This window comes from Aythya marila (assembly GCF_965140915.1).
Source record: "Aythya marila genome assembly, chromosome: 1".
NCBI classification, from domain to species: Eukaryota; Metazoa; Chordata; class Aves; order Anseriformes; family Anatidae; genus Aythya; species Aythya marila.
The window spans coordinates 89,627,590-89,646,833 of record NC_139042.1 but is presented as its reverse complement, the minus strand read 5'-3'; the positions used below and the strand labels follow the sequence as shown (position 1 = coordinate 89,646,833).

At 35.5% G+C, this 19,244-nt stretch overlaps 1 protein-coding gene across 2 annotated transcripts in view; it reads right to left on the bottom strand.

Moving 5' to 3' along the window:
- Window positions 1-19,244, bottom strand: part of USP9X (ubiquitin specific peptidase 9 X-linked) — a 99,852-nt gene that overhangs the window by 25,148 nt on the left and 55,460 nt on the right. For both annotated transcript variants that reach the window (XM_082778699.1, XM_082778698.1), the window contains exons 15-26: window positions 17,933-18,020; window positions 16,307-16,649; window positions 14,588-14,683; window positions 12,424-12,635; window positions 10,446-10,686; window positions 10,099-10,248; window positions 9,875-9,995; window positions 9,312-9,442; window positions 8,765-9,043; window positions 7,902-8,027; window positions 5,212-5,337; window positions 2,061-2,227 (exon numbers count right to left, since the gene is read on the bottom strand). In XM_082778699.1, coding sequence (XP_082634825.1) covers window positions 2,061-2,227; window positions 5,212-5,337; window positions 7,902-8,027; window positions 8,765-9,043; window positions 9,312-9,442; window positions 9,875-9,995; window positions 10,099-10,248; window positions 10,446-10,686; window positions 12,424-12,635; window positions 14,588-14,683; window positions 16,307-16,649; window positions 17,933-18,020 — 2,080 coding nt within the window. The remainder of the gene's footprint in view (window positions 1-2,060; window positions 2,228-5,211; window positions 5,338-7,901; window positions 8,028-8,764; window positions 9,044-9,311; window positions 9,443-9,874; window positions 9,996-10,098; window positions 10,249-10,445; window positions 10,687-12,423; window positions 12,636-14,587; window positions 14,684-16,306; window positions 16,650-17,932; window positions 18,021-19,244) is intronic.

Here is a 19,244-nt window from a genome sequence, read left to right as displayed (position 1 = left end):
AAATTCAAATGGTTAGCATCAAAATAAACTTTCATTCTAACCAGTTATATTGCAGTGGGGAAGGGATTAAAAAAAAAGATAAAACCTATTATAAGTTTTAAGAATTCAAAATTTTAAGATTGCCTTAGTATCATGTCTTGTAAAACCTATAAACGTAACTGCTTGCATGGGAAGAGAAAAAAATAATCAATATTTTGCTCTATGAAAGTGTCGCAAGGTGTAAGAAACTAAATTTTAGTGTCTTTTTGGTGTGCCTGTCACTGTTTTCTGCCCTTCGGGTCACTGTGGAAAGCGCACAGAAGAATCCTATTTCTTCCAGAGCTTTTCTACGTATGGTTAATTGTGCTTCAAAGACATGCAAGAATGACCATGAGGTCAGAGCGAAGTAGTACCTAGGCTAAGACAGTGTCTCTGGTACACACTTCGGAAAGCAAGCAGTAATACTTCCCCAGAATGTTCTCTCAGCTTCTAGCAGCTTGTGATTCAGCAAAAATACCAGAAGTAGGATTTTATAGCCCCCACTGGACAAATTCATGAAAGAACCCCTCAAACCATTTCTGAAGGTTTACATTGCTTAAATGTTACACTCAAGTTTTTACAACTATGAAAGGGAAAGAAACACTGTTCCCTATTTATTCTCTTTGCTACTTCTGATTTTAAAGGTCTCTGTGGTATTCTCCTCCCACCATTTATCTTTTCTCCAATACAAAGTGCCCCAAGCTATTCAGCTGTTCCTCAGATGGAAGTTATTTCAGAGCTTTGATCTTCCTTGTCACCATTCTCTGATCTTTGCAAGTTCTACTGCATTGCTCTGAGTTGCAGAAGGACCATGGGATGGTGGGGGTCAGTTTTGTTCTTAATGATTGGTAACTCTTTATGGGATCTGATTGCTGAGCTGATGTTTTCATAAAGTTTCTCACAGACAAAAATACAACATCCTGCATCACAGGTTGTAATAAAATGTGCTGATAGTGAAAATCCCACAGGGCTTTATAACACTCCACAGTTTCACCTACATGTGCTGAAATTCTGACGCCAGTCACCTGTGAGTACCACAACCTGACTCCATGAAAAATGTATTGAGGGACCTACAACTTGACTGGTTCCACAACGATGCTGCCACCGTGCCACATGACAGCTCCGATGTGACAGCTTTATATAAATGTTTGCAAGTCATGTGATGAGTCACAAGTGTTACCGCTCTGATGCGAGAAAACCAAAGGATTAAATTTAAACTTCCTCCACCTCCTCAAACTACCAGGACTGTACATAATGGAAAGAAAGTAATTATTGGAAAGTTCTATTGCATCTAAGCCACTTCTGTGTTCTGATGTAGTGAGTGTTCACAATTTCTGAAAAACTGTAAAGCACCTAATATTTTATTCAAAATAAAAATTAATTATTCAAAAGCTACAAGCAGAACATTGTCAGGCTTGACAATATTCTCCGTAAGAGTACATGGAAGATAGGACTTATAAAAGAGAGCAGTTCAGTTTGAACGGACCTACAAAAATCATGGAGTCCAACTGCCTGACCACTTCAGGGCTAACCCAAAGTTAAAACTTTGGTCCTTATCTAAATGTCTCTTGAACACCTACAGGTTTGGGGCATCAACCACCTCTCTAGGAAGCCTGTTCCAGTGTTTGACCACCCTAACAGTAAAGAATTTTATCCCAACGTCCACTTTGATCCTCCCTTGATGCAGCTTTGTGCTGTTCCTGAGCATCCTGTCATCGGCTACCAGCGAGAAGAGACCAGCACCTCCCTCTTTTCCCCTCCTCAGGAAGTTGCAGAGAGCAACAAGGTCACCTCTCAGCCTCCTTTTCTCCAGACTAGAAAAACCAAACGTCCTCAGCCTCTCCTCATAGGCCATGCTTTCCAGCTCTTTGTTGCCCTCGTTTGTACATTATCACTTTATGATAGGTACCCAACTTACAGATTTATATTCCTAAACAGTAACTTAGGAAAAATTATTAAAGTCACTTCTCTGTGTTTCGGCTACCTATTCATTTTGAATTGGAAAATGATACTTGTGAACAAAGACGACCATCCAAACTTACTTGCTGTGGCAGTGCAATAGCAAATCAATGATGAATGTCTGCCATGCTTTTTCTTTACTGAGTGCATCCAGTGCTGTTGGAATCAAAGCAAAACATAGGGTCATCACCTCCAACGCTTCACAGCAAACTTGTTCATCTTCCATGTCTGGTTCATTTCCTGCATTTGTCTGTGAAAATAAACATGAGAGCACAATGTAGGATGGCAAAAAATCTGGAGAAATCCAACCAGCTTCCCAATACAAACCCAAACCACGAACTTGTTTACTAAGGGATTATTAATGCCATGTATTTTATGCACTTTACTCAGATGTGATTCAAAGCACTATTCAGGATGTCCTGAACTTCCAGTACTTAGATTCTCAAGTTTGTGTTTGAATCCTCCTTTAACTCAGAAGTTAAATAGGAAGTTTGTAGGCAGAAGTTGCAGCAATTCATTGTTTATTTAATTTTTAAATAAGATGCTTTTCTGCACTACTTAGAATCTGGAGTTGAAAGCTTTGAATGTAGTTACTATTAAAACAGATAAAAGCTGTACTGCTGTGTAAGTCATCAAGAAGTTCAGTTTTACAAAGCTCTGAATCTCGCAATTAACTTTACCAACAGCTTCTTAGCATTGCTAGAATTAATTCAGCACTTCACTATTTTGAAGAAACTGAAACCTGGTTCAGCTGTTTCATAACAAAGCTTCTGTGCATAGATTAATCTTTCAATGAGTTGATTTGTGGGCTAGTAACCAATAACTGCTTTATGAATAGAAGAAAGCCCCCTTCTCCACTTAAGTCAAAATTAATTAGCTTGAAGAAGTTCTGAAGAAAATAAATGTGAGTAGGTTTCCATCCTAATTCATCGGTAAACATGGCTACAGGTTAGCAACGTTAACCAGAGGAACAAAGTAAATGTATGTTTTATACGTTGAAGGATTAAGTAGGCAGAAAGAAAGGATAACAATACAAAAGACAGGACTAAACATAAGCAGTAGCAGCAGAAGACAAGTATGTCTCAGACCAGCCAGAAACACTGGTTTTAGTTGTGCAATCAGAATATCGGCAAGGTCCCTACCACTACAGTGGGAGGATGTTGCAATTCTGAGATGTCTCAAGACACAAAGGTAAAAGCAGAATGCTTCAACAGGTTCGGAACTGTGCCTGCTTAGCACCGATGCCTTGTTTAGAAAAGGAATTATTTCTGTATGGGTGCAGGAATCGAGTAGCAAGGTACAGTGAATTTTGTACTCAAAGTACTGCTCTATATTCTGACAACAGGAGCTGTCTGTCTGTAGAAACAGCATACTTGGAGTAGTACTTCAGAAAGTTATGGGCCTTCTCTAAGCTAAATAATGAAATGGCAGTCTGACAGACAGAAAGTTGCATGCAGTCCTTCTCAATTCACTAATAAGAGGACTGCCATTACGTATTTTCTGAGGCAGTAGTCAGAAGAAATTCTGTAAAATCTATGCTCTCAAAATAAATTATCTTGACTTTAGAGTTGAACTGAATTCACCAGTGAAGTTCAGAATGCTCTTAAATTGCTCGAGAACATTCTTCAGAAGTTACAGTTGACATAACCAGACTGACGCGCTGCTTATTCATGATTCCTCAAAGTTCAGCCCGCTTTTTCTTGTGAACTAGCATTTAATTATAAATCTCTCCCCCCTAGACTTAAAGTGCTCTTATGATTTAAGGGTTAAAAAAAATAAATAAATCTAGTTTAGTGGTTGACTTAAGAAACAGAAAGCATTTCTCTTTTATTTTTTTATTTCCATATAAGCATCAAGAATTGATAAAAAAAAAAAAAAAAAACCAATAATAATAAAAAAAAACCAACAACTTTGAAGTATGACCAATAGCAATGGTATTAGGAAACTCTGAAAAGCCTTTCCTGAGACCTATGCACAGTTAAATTTCATTTAATACTTCAATTGCTGGAAAATATTTTTACAAAATTTAACTGGAAATTTTTCACAGGAAAAAAACAATAATAAAAAAATCAAGGGAAACCTAATCTATTACTCTAATGCCTCATCACCTGATTCTAAGATCACACAGTAAATAAGGCACATCTGACACAAGAATGTCCAAAATGTTAACAGAAGCAACTGCTACAACACTGCTAGTGAAGGAGGAGCAGTCATGGCTTACCAGAGTATTATTAAGCCTTAATAAGACAATATCCTTCTGCATTACCCTCGAGCAACTTGATCACTGACCCAAGTAGGAAATAAACTTTACAATATTTAAATCTACACTTTAAGGTATACTCGCAACTGTACCAAGAGTTGTAATGTAAGTCAGCATGTTGGGAGGATAAGAAGTGTTTAAGTAATTTTATTTACTTTTGGTCAGGTATATTTTCTCTGCTACTCTACTGCTCTTAGTATACACATCAAATGTTCAGACAGAAGAGCACATCTGGACTGTCATATTAATCATACCACTTTTTAAATGCAAGTTATCACCTCAAAATAAAAAGTGTGTGTGGAGGGCAACTAGTTTCATGGTCATTCTAGTAACAACAGAAGCAGATGCTATCATACCACTACATAAGCTAAATTGAAAGGTGTTGCATTTTGCTCACGTACTCTAACAGATCATCTAAACACAACCACTAGTAACACCAAAAATTAGATCTCCTTATACATTTCTTTCCCTTTTACTCTCAGGAAACTATTAATGAGCAGTAAAATTGATATTATAAGACAAACAAGATGTTGAGGGAACAGGAACAAAAAATTAAATGACTCTCAAAATAGTTTACTATTTCTCATAACTATAAGCAACGTTGGTTAAACACAGCATGTGATAACATCATGAAATATCCCAACTCCAAACTATTTATGTAAACCAGGTGTGAAACCATGGTTTACCTATCTACATAATGAAATGAAAAAAAGATGTAATTAGTATTTACATAGTTTTACCAGTGCTCCAGTGTCAATTTCAGATGAATTAGTTCTTGTTTCTTGTTACAGACTGCATATATTCTTTAAATCAACTTTTGTACAACAGACCTTTCTAATTTGAAGTCTAGAAAAATGAGTGTTGCTTATTTAGGTATAGAACATAAGTGTACTGGAAACATGTCACAGCAATTTACACAGCAGATGCATTTTTGAACCATCACCAGAATCAAGCCACAATGAAAACAGTCTTACCTTTTCATAAATTTTACTGATTTCCTCATTAGAGCTGAACACCAGCTGAACTGACCCACAACCTGATGCCCAGACAATTTTTTGTACTGCTCTAATAACACAGATATCAGGTATGTATTTTGAAGCCTGAAAAAAAACACACACCAAAAATAAGCAACAAACAGAAATAACCCAAAGTAAACAAAAACATAAGTAACATAAAAAAGCAGTTGCAGATAATGTTACCATGGATTCTACTTTCTCTAAATAATGAACTTTATAATTTTTTTAATTTTAAACTTTCTATAACATTCTGATTTCTTCCTTAAATATGAAGAACATTTGTACTTGATTTAGTTAATATTTTATTTTTTGTTGATGTAATGTAGCATGTATTTTAAATGTATCACAATCTTAAATCATAATGCTACAAATGAATATTTTTGATAAATAACTAACTAGCAGAAGCTACCAATTTAAGTCTAAATTTTGAGAACAGGCTATTGGATACTTCAGCGATGAGTGGAACATTTCATTTTTTGCTTTTTTACTTCAATGCTAAAAATTCCTTGAGTTGAAAACAAAAACAAGCATGCATCTGGAAGGCAATAGGCCTGTAACGTAATGTAACAAGTTCAAGTTACTTCAGAATTCGTCCCTTGCTGTGATATTAATTACCACACTAGCTGACAGGTAGACAAACTAAAGCCTACCAAGTACCTCATTAATATATAAAGCGATTCTTCTGAATTCAAATTATACAGGGTTTAAAATGAATAAGAACACAGATCACACATTTTATAAATGTAAAATTACTCTGGTATTTTAGATGTGGTCTGAGTTAACATCCAGTAGTTTCTACTGATGTACTTAAGTCACAGCACATTTCAACACAATTAATCCCAAAATACTACTGCCATTATTTATAGTTTGCATCAACTCAAGTCCATATTGAAAGTAGAACTGTCAAAAGATTGGGAAATCTTTAAAAACAAATGGTAGGCAGTTTTCAAAAATTTCAAATTTCATTTTTCTAATGGTCAGATTTAATAATGAGACTCTAAAAGCTTAACAAATAAGCCACCCTCATCAGAAGACCTGAGCAGTGTGAATTCTTGCTTTTAAACATTAACAGTAGCTAGAAGAAAATAGGTATTTCACCTGTCACAAGCAAAGAAACTACAGTAGCAGCAATACAAGAAAAATTTGACAAAGAACATTTTCTAATTTAACATCATCATAGTTTAAAAAATCATGAACTGCCAAAACCTTTTTTTTTTTTTTTTAAAAAAAAAAAAAAAAAAAAAAAAAGTGAGAGATTTCTCTCTCTGCTGTAGTCCTCTGCCTGGCCTACAGAAACCATGGCAGATTTTATTTTCTATTTTATTAATTGTGATGTCAGGAGGGAAGAGTCTTTGACCATCAAAAAAGCAAAAGAAAAGGCAAATTAGAACATATGTAAGATCTAGATCTACAGTGGTTTTAATAATTTCAGAAAATTAGAGACAAAAACAGCAACACTGATTAGCCACTTGTAGAAGATACTCAGATTTTGTTGCTTTGATGTGCCTGTTGAAAGAAAAAAATGCAATTATGTTTTAATTAGAAGTCCTCCAAAATGGACCATTTTAAATGGAGGATCATTTAAAAGGCCCTTATTCATACCTCATCTCAAAAAGATCTTCTTCTGTGGAAGAAAGTTAATTAAATCAGAGTTCAACTGGCTGATTTTACATATAAAATCACCTATATATGCAATACCACCACTAATGGAAGACAGATGGTTCAGTCTTGCAGTCTAGTACATTGTGCTTTTTCAGACAATTCTCTTTGTTCATAAAAGAGTTACTGTCTACTTTTCAGCATTAAGATGACTGTGCTAATAAGACTGCTTTTATTTAGATATCTCAGAAATGCTCTGGAGATAGGTTTGCAGATTCTGTACCGTATCTAACAATTACATTCACTGCTTCCACACTGGAAACAGAGAAATCTCAAATCAAGTTGACAGAGTAAGCTGCAGAAGATCTGATTACAGCTTCACCTTCAGAACTCAGCAGAATTAACTAATATTTTCACTAATATTACTCAACACGAAATCCAAGTATGGTTGGTCACACCATGAAGTACCATACAAATAGAGTACTATATTTGCAAAGCACACTGTTTAACCTTACCCATCTCCACAACTTGTTTTTCCACTTCCATTATTAAAGTGGTTTCAATATATAAAGCTACACTGGTAAGGATTTTTAGACTTATCTTCTAGTATTTAAAACCATGCTTAATATTTAAAATTTCCTCCTGATTTTTGTGTTTCAAGAAGAGACTATTAGAACCCAAAACATAGAAGAAAACATCACAAAAATATTTTTGAAAACAAACCTCAGTGCCACTAGCTTCTTTAAATCTACTGCATTGAGTTTCTAAAGTCCTAATTTATCATCCCATTAAAGAGCTTGTGTGAGACCTAGCTCACTTAAGTCTCTTCATGCTATTAGATTCTAAATTTCATAATTCAATATGGAAATAATTCATGAAATACTTTTAATTAGTTAACAGCTTATTAACCGTATAAAAACATTACCTAAAACATTTTATGACATTGAAGGAGGAAATTCCATTTATTACAAAGCTATACACTTAATAAAAAAAATGGTACTTCTGGAAAAAAAAAAAAAAAGGAAAGATACGCAAAGGAATTAACTGACCTCATCAGATATTTGCTGTGCAAGACGTATTGCTACATTTCTTAGCATGCATTCTGAAGTTGGGTTAGGAATGTTTTGTAGGGCATTTTGTAGCACCACTGCCTGGTCATGCGTAGCCTGGTTTACCTGTAAGAAAGTATTTTATTGTTACATGGGGGAAAAAAAAAGAAAGAAGATATGAAAGTATGAAGTTACTTGGGAGGGTTTACTAATAGTAGCTAAGATCTTGGAAGGAAAAGTTGCTTGGAAGCAACTACTCAGGAAAGAACTTTAAAGAAATAAAAAGGTGGAATACATGAAAGCAACTGTCCAAGAAGGACTGCAGCAAATTTTAAGCTTTGGGCTCTATGCCAGAGGCCTACTATGAGAGAACACAAATAAATATTGACCTACACCATATTTATTCAGATGTAGAAAAACTAACATGTTGAACAAGCACAAAATCTATTACTTTAGACCGGTAATGGAGGTGATCTGAAAAGGAAGCCACGAGCCCTTCAAAAGACTCAGCAGACCAAAAGAATCCGAGGTCACATCTATGGGATAGATGTACCTCAAAACTGGAAGTTAGCTGCACTGACAATCATGCCAACTTTTGAAAAGCACATATAAAGCCTGGTAGAACTCACACCTGACTTTCTACAGTCAGAAAGAAACAGGATTTGTTCTCTCCCTCTCTCTCTTTTTTTTTTTTTTTTTTTTTTAAAAAAAGATTTCTCACACAACTTTATCTGACAGTACTGTGAGTTCTTGACATGCAACTTGCTTTAAGAGATTGTCAACAGGGAGTATAGACAGATGTCATGTCAGACAATATAAATTCACAATATGTTGCTATTTGCATCAAGGAAGATTCATATTACCGGTGAAATTGTACTTGTGCCTTCCACAACTGGCTGACAAGCTTCTGCCACAGCTCGAACGTGGCCATATCCAATTGCTGTTAGCAGTAACTTGGCTATTTTTAGAGCATTAAGGTAAGCACCCCTCCGAGTTTCCATATCTGCATTTGGCAGGAAGTTATTTCTAGTCAGCATGCTCAGTACAAGAGGCAAACCACCACTTTTCAAGAAGTTGTATTGGAAGTCACTGGCATCTTCTCCCAGAGGTGCACTGGCAGGCATTAACAAGGCATAAACTACCTACAGAACAAAACACAAAGAGTTAACAGGGGGTGCACTAGCTCAAATGTGGATGATTAAACATGAGACTATCCTGATATACTTATTAAGCAATGCTTTTACAGTACTGGCCATGCACCAGTTTACTCCAGTAAACTATTAGGTATTGTTCATTACTAAACAGTGTATGATCTTAGATTTCCATAATGTTACAGGAAAGATTGTCAAAAAAAAAAAAAAAAAAGTTGAAGATTTTTATTTTTCAAAGAAAAGGCAAAGCACCACAAACCTCTGTTAGATATAGCACTTGTGAGGCAGAAGGACCAAAGAATAGAGAGTCAAGGGATGGACTAAGGCTGCTTTCCCCAAGTTTTGCATGATCTAAACAAATAGCTCTTAGTTTCTCAACCGTAGTGTTATCTGCAATAAAAACACAATTTATAAACATTTTGTAATACTGCTACTTTAGAACAACCAAATACCATTCACAGTTACCAATGTGACTGACAGACATCAGACTATAAAGTGTTGTGCATTGTTGATTTCTGTCAGTACAAACGCTATCCTACTAAAGTAGTGCCACAAAATCATTTTAAAATAGAATGCTTCTCTTTATTTTCATGGCACTGTGGGACTGAATCCCAGCTTCAATTACAAACTATGTACATTCACATGACAGGCAAGAAGTAACTGATTTGGCAAGTACACTTACAACCCTAATTAGCATAACAGCCATGAATTACAATACCAATAAATTAGCAGGAAGCAGAAAACATTTCCCTGATTACATTTTTTATGTAACAAGTGAGAAATATAGTCACCAAGACAAAACAGGGTGAAATGCAGTTTTACCTGGTGGCATGAGCTTCATAAGAACACGTGCTCCATCTCTAAGAGGTGGCATATTTAGGCTACTGCCCAAGTCTGCAACTTGCCAAAGGAAAGAAATGTATCGAGGATGCAGTGACATGATCTTGAAACAAGCAAATTAAACAGAAAAACACAAAAAATAATTAGTTAAGGACAAAGTATAGGGGAAGAAATGTTTTTAAACTATCACGTCAGTACATGCTTACCACTCCAGGCAAACAGCTTTCAACTTCTGGGTTTGGACCATCACTGTAGTGATTGCCATGGTTGCCCGGAGAACCAGTTGAAGAGTCAGAAGAACTATCAGGACTTGAAGGCATATTAGAATTTATCTGTGTGAGCTTAGCTGTAATTAGCTGCAAAACACAATCACAGCTTTATTAAGATTACACAAAAATGAAGGCTCTTTACTAAATAAACATCTGACAGAATGTTAGTGGCATACTACCAGGAGGAATGGATCTGCTTCAAAAGAGTAAGTGATCTCCATACATGGCATTTTTAAGCATTTACAAAAGACAAGCAAAATAAATAATCAACGTGCAACACTTACCGTTTTATCTTTGAGATTCAATTGGCCAATTAATTTTCTATCATCTGCAGGATCCACCAGCTCACCGCCAATGAACAGTTCTACTTTTGTGTGTGCACTGTTGGCTTTAATACGATTGAGAATACAACGTCGTACTTGGCCAATTGTGTCATTTGTGTGAGACCAAATATCCAAATCTTCCACCTGTCGGCCTTGATTTGGAAAACGAACTACCAGTGTGATATGTTTACCACGGAAAGCTCTGAAAATAAAAAAAAACAGATAAAGTTTCTTTTGCCCTCATGAAATACATTGATTTTTCCTGCTGTTATTTTGTATTTCATCAAATCTTTATATATGGTGATATACTCCAGCATAACATTATTTTGTGAAGGCACCAGCAATCATGCAAACTTAACATATACAGTAAGTTTCAAGAGCTGCACAACTGCCTTAAAACAGTCAACTTTACAGTCAGGTTATAAACACTAACAGAACTGTAAGAAGTCTTTTATAAAGTTTTAGATCATTTCTCTTGCTTGTAATTTTCTGATCAAAAGGAAATAAAGCTCAATCAAACAGGCAACTATGCTTTGCTCTTTTAGTAACATAACAGTTTTAAAATATACTATGATGAGAAAAAGCCATCAGGTCACCAATGCCTTCTGTCAAAGGCTGTTAAAAGTTTTATATTAGAATTCCACTTTTAAAATTGAAAATTAGAACAGAAGTAAAAAAAAAAAAAAAAAAAAAAAGAGGATGAAACACTTTCACACTAGCAGCAACTACACTTTGCCCACTGGCAGGGCACCTCCTACAAAAGATGCATCTAGATAATCCCAACAAACTAATCCCATAAAACGAAAGAAGGTAAAAATCCTTCATAAAAGCTTCTTGCTAACAAGACCTGTGAAAAAGTCTAAAAAACTAAGCGCCCACGTAAACAAGATGCACTTGCAATCAATATATACAATAAAAATCCTGTAGGAGCACTACAATTACTACCACACCATGAAGAAACAGAATTTCTTCAGATTTCTTGACAAAGAGGGCATTTAATATAAAAAGGGGGGCAGTAACCCCTGTCATTACTAAAAAATACATTAACTGCATCATAAATCCATATATTCAGTATATTCCTTATTTATATATTATGATACGCTATCATAAATCCATACTCAGTATATTCCTTATTTCTTTTTGAGAATTTCTTCCTATGTGCAGCAGCTACTAACACTGCAACAGTTAGTTTTCTTCTTTTCTGCTTTCCTGTCTGATGAATTTTCTTCTCTGGTAATTATTTTCTTTATGAAAAAATCTACACAACATTGGATTTAAGTGCTTCCTTTTAACTTGTACTGAAGAAAGAGTTAAAGAAGGAGCAACTAGAGTTCAAGTTTTTACCCAAGGCTTAACATTACAAACAGAAGAGTGAAGGTATACAGAAAATAAATGCACTTTGAAGTATCGTTTCTCCTCTTTCCCTTTTTATAGGGAACGTAAAGAATATTTCATTTAGAGATAGTACTACATTTAAGCTTGCCAAGTAAGATCAGCATCTCTAAACAACTCCTGAGGAATAAGACACACACTGGCAACTGGTTTTTAGTAAGGAAGGACTATGAAAAACAAAGAGGGTTTGCCCCAGTTACTTTTAAGTAACTGTTTGAAAAAAATGAAATACATCCAAAACAACCTAGCCACAAGGTATGCTGTGCCTGTTCTAGAGGAAAACACCAGAAACAAGGTTATTCTCAGGTCTCTTGTACCTTTCCATGTACAACAGAATACCTGTTCCTTCAACAAAAAAAAAAAAAAAATAAATTTAAAACTACAGATAGAGAATACAGGGATAAGAGAGATACAGAGGAAACAGAATTTTGAAATTCCGTAAATACAACCTATGAACAGAAACCTTTCACAATAGAAAATCAAGGATGTTAATAATACTTTAGTTAACAGAACTATCAAAGTCATAATAGTGCATTTTCCCACATACCTGGACATAGGTAGGATAGTTCTCTCTTCATGGTAATCACTGTCACATTCATTTATATACTCTCTTAAAACAGTCAACACTCTGACCATTCGTATTGCTTCTTGTCTTGCACAATTAATACTGTCTTTATCTCCATCCAACACACATAATGTATCATAGGAGGCTTTGAGACGATCGAAACAGGACTGAATGAAGTCTTCATGAATCACTACCTATTTACATTTAAAAAAAATGGCGTATTTACAACAAATGCTAAATAACATCATTCAGCTGGATAATCAAATGGTAGAAATAAAAACCCGCTAAGTTGCTCCATAAAGCAGTTTCATTCCGTGTTAGAATAAGCTCGCATAGCAAATGAGCTCTAATTTAGTGTGTACTTCAAAAACCTTGCACAGGTCATCAGTAGCTGTAACTGTAAAGAGCAAACCTGCACTTCAATAGGAAAAATGGAAGTTTGCACAGGGAATACTAAATTGGACTTCCTCTTATTCAGTAACTCAGACTTCACTGAAGAATCCTGAGATGAGAGTCTAGGACAGGCTAACTTTCTTTACACTAAGAGTGAACACAGAGCTAGAGAAAACCAAATTTTTATTTATTTTTTTTTATATATCTCACAGCCTAGTTCCAAATAGCCTATTTTTCTGCATAAATGGACTTTAAGCTACAGTAAGTATAGTGGCAGCTGCAGCACATCTTTTCCTTCTGCCAGATTCTTAGCATCACCTTGTGCCTGACCTAGACTTGCATACAACCTATAGTATCATCATAAAAGGTCTGAAATCTCCAGGTATAAGAAAATGCTTCCACTGCAGACTATATTAAGTTATAGCTATGAGGACCACAAGGATGATAAAAAGTCTGGAGAACCTCTCCTAAGAAGACAGGCTGAGGGAGCTGAGGTTGTTCAGTCCAGAGAAGAGACGGCTCTGGGGAGACTTATAGTATCCTTCCAGTACCTAAAGGGGGTCTACAGGAAAGCTGGGGAGGGACTCTTTGACAGGGGTGTAGTGATAGGACAAGGGGTAATGGCTTTACACTGAAAGAGATTAGATTAGATAGAAGGAAGAAATTGTTCATGGTGAGGGTGGTGAGGCACTGGCACAGGCTGCCCAGAGGAGCTGTGGGTGCCCCATCCCTGGAGGGGCTCAAGGCCAGGCTGGATGGGGCTTTGGGCAGCCTGGTCTGGTGAGAGGTGTCCCTGCCCATGGCAGGGGGTGGAACCAGGTGCTCTTTTAAGGTTCCTTCCAACCTGAGCTGTTCTATGATTCTGTGGCAAGAAACCCAATCCATTAGCCACTTTTCTTGATAGTAACTCAGAATCAGAGGAACTACCAGCACACTGAAGCCCAATACTTGCACGTATGTTAAGCAAATCTAACGCTTCCTGGAAGTGTCAGATGTAACCACTTGCAAAACAGATCTATGCATGCTTACTAAGTCCAGCCACTACAGTAAGATGTAGCTTGCATGGCTGTAAGTGTACCCCCTACTGCAGCTGTGATCTAGCTACCAAACTGGCAGTTTGGAAGTCTATAATTTTTTTTTTTTTTTGAATAACTAAGAAAACGAGAATCTTAAAAAATAAAACTGGCAAGATATCAACTGGAGATTGTCTGGAGGACAATATTCCGCCCCCAGATTTGAGAAATCCCAACAGTTTACTTCCCCTGACCTTTCAGAAACTCATGTTCTCTCTCTGTTCACTGAAATGCATCTCCCTGCAAAAATTAACGTAGGGAGAAAATATCTGATTTGCTAGAGTTCAGCCTGACGATTATGCAGAACACTGTGATCCTTTTTAACGGACAGGACAAAAACTATTACATTAGCTTGTGACAACACTCAACAGAGCCAGCCACAGTGGTGCAAGTACTACAACTAGAAGTTCAATAGACAGTTTTCTTAAGTATATGATATGAGCTGTTCTGCAAGTAGAAAGCACAAATACAACAGATCAATTTAATGCAAAAAAAATTATCACAGCTCAGCCCATACGTATCAGAAAATTCTCTTAATTCCACATCTGACAGCTGGACTCAAAAGTATACTCTTTAAAACAAGGAAACCACCCCCAATTTCAATGCTTTCAAGGATTATAGTAACACTGAACTGAATTTTACTACTGTTTTTCTATCCCATTATAATTTGTTATTTTTACCTGATTAACTTGTAACCTTGGACCAAGATTAGTATAGATCTCTTTAAGAAGATCTATTGCTCTGTTTGCGATGTCATCATTTCCCTGAATCACAACCTTGTGTAATTAAAAAACAAACAAAAAAAATGTATTAGAGCATGTTATAACTTTATGGCATAAAATTTATAAACAACTAAGTACAAATATCTTGGCACAATATTAAGTCTAATTTATAAGGTGGAAGTAGCAAAAATGCTTAGTTACATACAACTGATACAAATTATACTAGTTAATTGTGTAAGAGTCAAAATTAAAAATTAAGTATTTAAAGGGAGTTTATAGCTAGAAAAAATAGCTGATGTTTCATAAACGCAATGGAAGTAGTATTTGTATATTCACCTTCACATTACATTTCCATTTTTATGTAAGAGAATAAGACAACTTGTTAAAATATTAGCATTCTAGTCTGTCTTCAAGTAACATATATTTGACTGTATTCTTGAACGCATTCTTGAACACTATTCTTAAATGAGCCAGACATACCAAACTTGCAAACTCTGTATTAGTATTCCTTTAGGATATCTGGGCATTTGAACTATGGAATTAAGAACAGCATTATAAAACATGTACCTTAAGATGCTTAAACAATCCGTATTAAAGATCTAAAACCAGAATTTTCAAGTATTTCAAATGACCAGGGCTGGGTGGGAGAGGTATAGGGGAATGAGTTAGTTTTCTGATAATCCAGATTTCCATTAATATCTACCACATCTTCATGGACACTGAAAGCAGCCCCTACAGGCAACCTCTGCAGGATACTGGGCTGATGTGTCATGAGTTGTCATGCTGCCAAACGGCAGGGCAGATCCAATTAGGTTGATTCCCACAACTAACATACGCTAGCATTGTGTCTAGCATTATGTGGGCACTTTGTACTCAACCACTGTGTGAAAATTTACTTGTATAAAAATCCCAATCTACTTTAGTTTTAACTGTTAACCATGATGGTTAAAACACCTAACCCTTCAACAAGCCACAACCAAAACTACTGAAGACTCCTGCTTTACACACAGCGTGTTGTCTAAAACACAGTCACAACAACCATCCCACAGCGTACTACTGTGGATTCTATGCGGCTCTTCAAAACTAGAAAGACTGAAAAACTAAATATTAAATTGGATACTGATGTTTTTCACTACTGGATTTGGCAAGCTTCAGAGCACTTTTATAAAAAAGTTATAATGCTTCCATCGAAAAGCTGTAACTATGTTTAGGCAAAAGGCTGTGGATACAAGAGGAATCAAACCAGTCATCACTTGGTCTCATCTGGAATCACTCCAGTTTACCATACTGGAAGGAATAACATGAGTAAGCTTATGAAGTCTTATGGAGTCCATAAAATGAATTGTGTGTGTACACAGGAAGAGAGACCTACAGACCATGAATGATTCTTTCTAAACAATACAGACAAATTTTTGATCTCATATGCACACATAAATATACTTGATGTTTCAAATAAATTCCCATTAAATTCTCAAATCCACAGAATACTCTGCAAAGCTACTAACTTACCTGCTGGAAAGACAGCAGAGTCAATACCTATATACTTAAATGGAAAAGGATGCTTTTTGTAATTCTAGTCTATAAGTAATAAATTACATATTCTTAAAATATTAAAAAAAAAAAAATTGAGAAGGAATTAATGGTTAACTTTTCAGCTATTTCCTCCCATTAACTTACCCTCCAAAGGTAGTCTAATCCTATTAATTCCAGATCATCCATCATATAGGCTCGTCTCTTTGCTACTAGCTTCCCTTCTCGACAGTTCACAGCTTTGAAGAAACGTTCAAAACATTTCATTCCATTTTCTGTTAATAGGGAAGGATCCAGCTGAAGCACATTATTTTCAAAGAAGTCCTTATTAATGTCAGGGTCTAAGTCTGGTTCATCCCCCATTAGTTTGGAATACCATTTAAAACAGGCTTCGCGATCACAAAGATAAACCGCATTTTCAGCTAAACACTTCCATATTTGCTTCGCCTGAGGGGCACAGAGCCACAGCTGACCATCCTTCAATAAAAATCTTGAGCAAAACAAAGAGACAATTAACAACACTGTCTAGTTGACATCCACAGTTACAATTCAGCAAGAAATACAAGCAAAAAGTTGAATATGCATTTTATATACGTACATATACACACACCCACAAACACACACAATCATCTAAGTACAGTCCTGAAAACTATATTTACATCATCAGTCCTCTCATAGTTAGCCCCATGACTTCCTGGTAAAAGTTTGTAGCCATCAGAACATTATATTTCAAACAAGAAAGGAATAAAATTAGGCAAAAAATGTTTTACACTAAAATACCAAGCACTGTATAAATAATACATATAAATGCACACCTCCTAAGGCAAACAATTCATTTTGAAGTCAGGTCACAATGTAAGAGATTAAATCACTTCTGCAGTCATTCACAATTACACTTTAGCAAAACCACAAAATAAGGGATCAATTCTATAGAATAGAACTAGAAGCATAAGTCAAAACTAAAAAGAAAAAAAAATCTAGTTGAAAGTTTTTGATTTGTGGTAAATTATTATTAAAGAACTATTAAAAACTTCCATTATGAATGTTAACACTAAGAGTGTTTCAAGAAAAACAAAGGATAATGAAAGTTCTTAAAAATATTTTTACTAGTCTTAACGAAGTTAAAACCAAGCAAGAAAAAGCTTTGAGTCTGCACCTGAATAGCATCAATATACTGAAGCTCTGTTGTGAGCAGAGATCTTTTGCTTTTTTATTTTATTCAAACAGCTAGTATTAAAAAGTCATCCTTTTTTTTTTTTTTGCGTGTGAATCTTTTCCAATGCTTTCTAAGGCTGACAACCTAGTATCAGTGTATGACACCAGTACATATCTATTTATGAACATGGACTGAGATTTGACACGGTACTTCAAGTAAGTACATGTGGGCATATCTTCACTTGGAGCATTCCACAATTTCAGCTACGTTATCCTAATATGCATGTAGCTGTAACCTCGTGCACATTGTATTCAAGTCAATAGGGTTCTGCACACAGACAGAAAATGCCCATAGATATCTTAGGGCAGAATGAGAGTTACGGATTACACAGATGCTAATGAACTTCAACTGATTATTCCTATACTAGCACAGAAACTTTCTGGAAAACCAAAAACAAGACAAAACCCACTCAATTGGTGCATTTTTGCATCCGAGTTTTGAAAGAAGTTAATACAACAGCTTAAAGTTAAGAAAAACATCTAGTGTGACTTTTTTTTCTTTCAAGTATTTAAGCTATTCCTACAGAAGTCAAAAAAAATGATCAAGTCAAAACTAACCTTAAGAAATTAAGTCGTTCTTGTACTTCTTGCACATGACTGTATCTGCTTCCTGGTCTTACAGTTTGTGGATCATATTCACCATGCTCTGCAAATATAAGAAGTTTTATTAGACAATACACGCTGAGAAGACATGCTGACTCTAAAGGACAGGATGGATTTGAAAACCTGATGGCCAAAACATAATTAATACCAAGGGACAATAAATTTTCAGGAAGGATTATGAAAATCATTTTCAGCAGCCTCCTAACAGTTAATACTACATTCTAAATTAAAATGGGTATAGGCAAAGATTGCTGAGGGCTCTTATCACATCCACGAATACTTATGTACAGATACATGCGCTCATCATTCAGTATAATGAAACTACTACAGAATAATGAAGAAACTTCATTCTACTTATTCAAATTACTTCTTCCTCAGTTAAACACATTTTCTTTGGGAGTAAGTCAGTTAAAATAAAAGCATATCAAGCGTATCACTCAGATTATCCTATGGGTTTTTTTGTTTTTGTTTTTGTTTTTCCCTAAGGATGCTCTAATTTCATTACAGAACATCTTTCTCCATAACTTGTTTTTACATTTCTAGGGTTTCTTCTCCCCAGAGGAACCCACAGCTCCAGGTCCTCAACACCTTTCTAAGTAGCTATATACATGATAACATACAGAGGAATAAAGTATATGACAAGCTTACTTACTGCAAGCTTGCAAGTACAAAAACAAATTCCTGTAATACTGACAAGCTTGAAACAGAAAATGTTGTGCAATATAAAAATAAGGCAATCAATCAAACTCTTATCTGCAATTTGTCAAATCTATGCATAATACTGTTTATCAAACAGTTGTTTGTTTCACACAAACACATTGTGATTTCTAACCCCCCCAAGAGATACAATCTAGGTGTCTCTCAAATAACTTGTTTATGTAATGATCTTTAATTCCTCGTGAAAACAGAAGAGAACAGCTACATCGAGAACTAGTTTTATTTCCAGAGCTTGAGGATCCTCATCTGGATTTGTTAAAACATGACTGTATACAAAAGTAACCCCCCTCTTCAGAGGAATGATTTTCAAAACCATTAAATTAATTCAAATTCAGAAAAATATTCCATTTGTTCAGCAATTAAGTTAACAATTGCTAGCAATAAATTAGCCATCATTGCACCTTTGTGTGTTTTGGAATTCTTCACAACAGGAAACACTTCTTTGTTATGTATTTCTATTATAAGCAGGACTCTGGTACTTGACATGTACTAGTAGGAAGTATTTCATCGTGACATGTTGCATTACAGCTCCGTTATAAACTAATTATTA